The 7,781-nt window shown below is 44.7% G+C and overlaps 1 protein-coding gene across 2 annotated transcripts in view; it reads left to right on the forward strand.

Annotated features, from left to right (window-relative positions):
- Nucleotides 1-3,988, forward strand: part of LOC124257671 (protein mesh-like) — a 76,974-nt gene extending 72,986 nt beyond the window's left edge. For both annotated transcript variants that reach the window (XM_046691794.1, XM_046691793.1), the window contains exon 18: nt 259-3,988. In XM_046691794.1, the coding sequence (XP_046547750.1) occupies nt 259-343 (85 nt within the window). In that variant the 3' untranslated portion in view covers nt 344-3,988. The remainder of the gene's footprint in view (nt 1-258) is intronic.
- The last annotated feature ends 3,793 nt before the right edge of the window (nt 3,989-7,781 follow it).

The raw sequence follows: 7,781 nt of genomic DNA on the forward strand, positions 1-7,781 counted from the left end.
CAAAAGGTTGTAACTGCCCCTGCAGGTACCTCCCCCTGCCATTGGTAACTTGTCTATGTAAGCTTTATTCTCTTCTTTCTCGTTGGGCTTGTAATTGTTTCTGAATTCAGCAACGTTTTCCACATACGATGGGTGCATTTAATATATGATATTTTAAATTAATGCAGATAATGTGCGAACCATTTAGCTGCCCCATTCTTTACTCTTATTTCGTGTTTTCTTTTACGTGTGACCAAGTTTCCTGCTACTTCTTTTCAGTTTGCACAAGTTAGCCGACAGCGGGGCCTTCAGGATACCCCGACCCACGTATGTTGATCCCACTATATATGAAGAATATTTCTAGTCGGACAGTAGACGTTCCCGTCACCCACGTGCACGTAGTGACCCGAGCGTGACCTTGGCAACATGTGTGTGGACACTGAACACGTGCTGAACACGTTGCAAACAGACACTGATAGTGCATCTGATGAAAGGGCGTTCTACAATGAATGAGTGTATCATAAACAATGAACTGAAAACAAAGGCTGTATATATGTGAATTTCTCAACTTTCCTGTATATAAGAGTACGATTTTCTAGTCATAATGCAACCAGTGCTTTCCTAGATATTGCAGTGTGATTGGATCAAACTCATGTGAAGGCTGCACGTGACAACGTGCGTCACGTGACCGGTGCTGACTGTGGTCAAGGCTGTGCCCTGACCTTGGTCACCGTATGCTCTCATTCGTCTTTCCCGTTTTAATATTCACACGCTGACCTTGACCTGAAGGAAACTACTTTGTGAATGGAGAACTGATGTAAAATAATTGTGTAATTGTTTGTGTAGAATGAATATGTGGTGTGCATTGTCGGCATATTATGGAGACTCCGTGGTGCGAGTATGCTTTGTAAGGTCGAAGGCATACAGAATGTTGCAATGTTTCTGTCAGCCGTGTGACAGGGGTGTAAGGACCTGCAAGAAACAGAGAGACCTCTTTCTGCGCAGATTACGCAGAGCGCGTAACTATTCAACGCAACCTCAGAAAATAACCAGCCTGAATTAATCCACCGGAGCAGATTTCATTGGGCATAAACCAGAGGCTACAATATGAATGGATGATTGAAAATCGGTGCAGACACCAGGTGTTCGGTCAACGTAACCGCAATTTCAACACTATGTTGTATACGTATTTATTAGTCATACGGGCATCAATAATATCACTGGCTACCTGAATGTTTCTTCTAAGTCTTTGATAATATTTGCACATTGGTCTATTATTCAGTTATGGTTAGATACTCATGGTTAGATAATCATGGAGTATAGATTTGACTCGTTAAGCAGTTGGCACAATGAATTCCCACGAAAATACTTGTAGGAAAGTACTCAACTGGACCTATATGAGTTCTGTGTGTTATGATTCAATGTTTGTGGATAACACCTGTGTTTGTGTTCATTAGATAATGATATATAGTTTATTACATCATAGATTATCAAATGAGACTAGATTGCCCTCGAAATATAACCAACTAAATATGTGTATACGTCACACGTCAACGCTAGAGAATCCCCCCGAAACAGATTCCGAACTCATGAAAGGCAAAGTAAAAATTATATGAATTGAAAATCAGTGAAGACACCGGGTGTTCACAAAAGTGCTGGAAACGTTTCGTTTGGCTTTTATTTTGCCAGTGGAACAAATTCCACCCCCCGGAAGTTGCGGTTACCGTGGTTACAGGCTATGGTCCGTGGTTACAGTCTGTAACAAGACTTTGTTGCTGGTATGTTGTTATGTACCTCATTGTATTCCCGAAGATAACAACTGAAGATAGATGGATTCCTCACGGCTGTACTCGTCCATGTATTACAACACTGTCACAACAGATCTAGAGTTACGTCAGGCACTTTCAGATTCCAACGTTACGAATTGTGTTACAGATCTTTCACAGAATTTCCATGAATTGTAGAGCAACATTATGATGTTTCTGTTGTTTATATTGTTACTGCTATTCCAGAAAACATCAAATTCAGAATATTTAGTAATTGTATGTCGCAGGTTTTTATCATCTTAGGTGAGTGAATGAGTGAGTATAGTTTTACGCCGCTTTTAGCAATATTCCAGCAATATCACGGCCGGGACACAACAATGGGTTTCACACATTGTACCCTTGTGGGGAATCGAACCCGTTCATTCGGCGTGATGAGCGAACGCTTTCACCACTAGACTACCCCACCGCCCCTCTCATCTAAAGATCCCATCGGTCTCATGTTTCGTACCTCGTCATCTTCGTATCCATTGCAGCATTTATTTCTTTCACAGTTTCATCTCAACATCATAATCGTGCATCGTTGTATACCTCCGTACTAGCCTTTGTTCGCGCAATAATATTATGGTGACGCTACTGTCAGGATAATGACCACTTATTGGAATGTATCTCGTCAACTGGAAATCAATTTGACATAATTCTTCTTTTGGAATCGCAAACATGACACCTCTAAGATAGGAAGAGGTGATCGATGTGACGTAATGTCTTCAGGGAGAGTTCAATAACTATAATATTAAGACTTATTTACATAATTGGTATCATGTGCAATATTTAAGACCAAAGACGGGAAAGATAACCTTTTTTGCTCATGGAGTGATAAGTCGTACATGTAGGAGAAAGACTTCATATTTATCAATCTGACGTCAGGCCATGAAAACATTGTTCCTCGCCCGAATGCATTTTCAACTGATACTTGCTTTCCCTCTTTTTTAATCAGTTGAGCCGCCATATCGCTGGAATATTGCTGAGTGCGGCGTAAAACTAAACTCACTCACTCACTTAATCAGTTGAGAGGAATTACGCTAGTCACCATGGCGGAGTCTTCATGTGGCGGCAAGGAACGATAACTCTTACTTAAAACTCCGGACAACCTTCACGTTGATTGAATCGATGTTTTACTGGTCAAGATCAATTGTCTTTTTATTAATTTCAGAAGAAGCGTTTCTTGTGAGAAACATATTTCATACTTATTTAGAATTATTTTACCATTTTGCTCATTGTATAATAAATGTCACAACAAGCCATTCTGCTGCTCTCACACTGATAAACATTGTACAATAGGTTTTAGAGATAATTGCACACATCTGCCTTATAGACGAGAGACTTATGGTTATACTTCAATTTCACATTATGCTTTGCAGGAGCCATTTGTCTTTTGACAGTGTGGTTGAAAACTTTGTCATTCTGTGTAGCTTTTGCCATGAAAATCTATGTATGTCAGTTTCTTAACCGCATCTTGCTTTTTGCTCGTCATAATAGACATGAAACCAGGACTCGATGATGTAAATCTCAGTGGGGGCTCTTAACCATTTATCAGTTGGGCCCCAAACGAGAATATGTAAAGCAAATTTTTATTTTACTTTGTTGTACGAATCGTCTGTGATTTTTATGGCCTGAAAGTCACAGTGAATGGAAGATGTATGCTGACAGGAGTTTTGTCCCTTTGCACATGAACGATCCGTTTCCATAGATACAAGTCACGTGCTCTAGGCACAACGTGAGTGCTGGCGTCATTTCTATTTATAGAACACTTCACGTGTTCACTGTTGAATTCAGAACCTCTGTCTGAATGGGACCCTGTTGAATCTTGAATGTGGGGAGTAACACCAGATTATATACTAGTCTAGAATGGTTAAGGATCACCCGGTTTCTCCTATTACTATGTTTTATCTCATGCCATAAAAGGTGAATTATAGTAATCTGAAAGATTAAAAATGTTCTTACGTTTTCTTGAGTAGTATATGTTTAGGTGATCAGGAAGCACTTCCCACATTCAATATCTTACACCATTTGACAGAAACGTTCCTATGAAAAAAAACGTGCCTCCATTTTACCTTGTTGTCTTAGAATGCGAGGAGCCGTCATTGTGTGCCTTATCGTCATCAGAGGTGACTGGCAAACTGGCTTATTTATTGATTGTGTACATAGTATGCTCGACTGAATTTGAAATAAAATATGAAACATTAGTATTTAGTTTGTTGTTTTCTTACATCTGCATGTTAACCGCCTCCGTGGTGTAGTGGTTAGAGCGTCAGCCCGGAGAGCGGAAGGTCGTGGGTTCGATCCCCGACCGCGTCATACCAAAAGACGTTAAAATATGGTACTTGTTGGTCCCTGCCTGGCGCTCGGCACTAATGGGTACAACAAGGACTGGTCGGCTCGGAGTCAGTATAATGTGTCTGAGTGGGGTATTCATGCTTCACTGCTGCATGGTATCTCAGTGAGCTAGCACTATAAACCAGCTTCAGTCTGGGCTAGTACAAGCAGCCGCACATACACATACACACGCATGCACGTCGTCATATGAGCGAAATATTCTCAAGCACGACGTAAAACCCAATCTCACCTCATCTCACCTCACCTCACCTCACCTCACCTCACATCTGCACGTTATGTGTGTCGCGATAGTGGCTCGAGTCACATGATGTCAGGTAGTTACTCAGCGCGGTAAATCTTCCTTAGGTTCACTTCGGGACTTCCTCCCACTTTAAACAGACACACCGTTAGATTACCGTAATGCAGATGAAAAGGACGTTACATCAACCTCCCTCATTTTACCTCAACTTACTGGTTACAACGTCAAACGTTCAACTGTAGGCAGCCCTCACATTCAGGAAACTGGGGGCCTGGCGGGTACATCGTTCACTTGTCATGTTTCGTTCGTCACGCCGAAGACCCGGGTTCGATTCCCCACATGGGTACAATGTGTGAAGCCCATTTCTGGTGTCCCCTGCCGTGATATAGCTGGAATATTGTTAAAAGCGGCGTAAAACTGAACTCACTCACTCACTCACTTGTCACGTCCAAGACTCAGTTTGGTCCACTGTGCTCAGCACGGTGTTCGGCATCACAATGTGACCTTGCTGGACTATTGTCAAATACAGAACCATACTCACTCACTCACCAATGGTCATCGAGGACGATTGTAGATAAAGAGGTCGATCCTACATAGAACATGGAACCCCGTTACACAGAGCGATCACAGTGCTGCTACCCTACATAGAACATGGAACCCCGCTACACAGAGCGATCACAGTGCTGCTACCCTACATAGAACATGGAACACAGCTACACAGAGCGATCACAGTGCTGCTACCCTACATAGAACATGGAACTCAGCTACACAGAGCGATCACAGTGCTGCTACCCTATATAGAACATGGAACGACACAGAGCGATCACAGTGCTGCTACCCTATATAGAACATGGAACTGACGACACAGACCGATCACAGTGCTGCTACCCTATATAGAACATGGAACTGACGACACAGACCGATCACAGTGCTGCTACCCATATAGAACATGGAACTGACGACACAGACCGATCACAGTGCTGCTACCCTATATAGAACACGGAACCCACACTGACACAGAGCGATCACAGTGCTGCTACCCTATATAGAACATGGACTGACGACACAGACCGATCACAGTGCTGCTACCCTATATAGAACACGGGACTGACGACACAGAGCGATCACAGTGCTGCTACCCTATATAGAACACGGACTGACGACACAGAGCGATCACAGTGCTGCTACCCTATATAGAACACGGGACTGACGACACAGACCGATCACAGTGCTGCTACCCTATATAGAACACGGAACTGACGACACAGACCGATCACAGTGCTGCTACCCTATATATAGAACACGGAACTGACTACACAGACCGATCACAGTGCTGCTACCCTATATAGAACACGGAACTGACGACACAGAGCGATCACAGTGCTGCTACCCTATATAGAACACGGAACTGACGACACAGACCGATCACAGTGCTGCTACCCTATAGAGAACACGGAACTGACTACACAGACCGATCACAGTGCTGCTACCCTATATAGAACACGGAACTGACTACACAGACCGATCACAGTGCTGCTACCCTATATAGAACACGGGACTGACGACACAGACCGATCACAGTGCTGCTACCCTATATAGAACACGGAACTGACTACACAGACCGATCACAGTGCTGCTACCCTATATAGAACACGGAACTGACGACACAGACCGATCACAGTGCTGCTACCCCGATATAGAACATGGAACTGACGACACAGACCGATCACAGTGCTGCTACAGAACATATAAACACGGGACTGACGACACAGACCGATCACAGTGCTGCTACGCTATATAGAACACGGACTGACGACACAGACCGATCACAGTGCTGCTACCCTATATAGAACACGGGACTGACGACTACACAGACCGATCACAGTGCTGCTACCACATATAGAACACGGACTGACGACACAGACCGATCACAGTGCTGCTACCCTATATAGAACACGGAACTGACTACACAGACCGATCACAGTGCTGCTACCCTATATAGAACACGGAACTGACGACACAGACCGATCACAGTGCTGCTACCCTATATAGAAGAACACGGAACTGACGACACAGACCGATCACAGTGCTGCTACCCTATATAGAACACAGGACTGACGACACAGACCGATCACAGTGCTGCTACCCTATATAGAACATGGAACTGACTACACAGAGCGATCACAGTGCTGCTACCCTATATAGAACACAGGACTGACGACACAGACCGATCACAGTGCTGCTACGCTATATAGAACACGGACTGACGACACAGACCGATCACAGTGCTGCTACGCTATATAGAACACGGAACACCGCTACACAGAGCGATCACAGTGCTGCTACCCTATATAGAACACGGGACCGACGACACAGACCGATCACAGTGCTGCTACCCTATATAGAACACGGACTGACGACACAGAGCGATCACAGTGCTGCTACCATGGACTATATAGAACACGGACCCTACACATGACGACACAGAGCGATCACAGTGCTGCTACCCTATATAGAACACATGGAACTGACGACACAGACCGATCACAGTGCTGCTACCCAATATAGAACACGGAACTGACGACACAGACCGATCACAGTGCTGCTACCCTATATAGAACACGGAACCCCGCTGACGACACAGACCGATCACAGTGCTGCTACCCTATATAGAACACGGAACTGACGACACAGACCGATCACAGTGCTGCTACCCTATATAGAACACGGAACACCGCTACACAGAGCGATCACAGTGCTGCTACCCTATATAGAACATGGAACTGACTACACAGAGCCGATCACAGTGCTGCTACCCTATATAGAACATGGAACACCGCTACACAGACCGATCACAGTGCTGCTACCCTACATAGAACATGGAACACGCTACACAGAGCGATCACAGTGCTGCTACCCTATATAGAACATGGAACCCCGCTACACAGAGCGATCACAGTGCTGCTACCCTACATAGAACATGGACCCTGCTACACAGACCGATCACAGTGCTGCTACCCTATATAGAACATGGAACCCCGCTACACAGAGCGATCACAGTGCTGCTACCCTATATAGAACACGGAACTGACGACACAGAGCGATCACAGTGCTGCTACCCTATATAGAACATGGAACCCCGCTACACAGACCGATCACAGTGCTGCTACCCTATATATAGAACATGGAACTGACGACACAGACCGATCACAGTGCTGCTACCCTATATAGAACATGGAACCTGCGACACAGACCGATCACAGTGCTGCTACCCTACATAGAACATGGAACACCGCTACACAGACGACACAGACCGATCACAGTGCTGCTACCCTACATAGAACATGGAACCCCGCTACACAGACCGATCACAGTGCTGCTACCCTACATAGAACATGGAACCC

Source organism: Haliotis rubra, unplaced genomic scaffold, assembly GCF_003918875.1.
Source record: "Haliotis rubra isolate DU_JTF1 unplaced genomic scaffold, ASM391887v1 Scf67, whole genome shotgun sequence".
Taxonomy (NCBI): Eukaryota; Metazoa; Mollusca; class Gastropoda; order Lepetellida; family Haliotidae; genus Haliotis; species Haliotis rubra.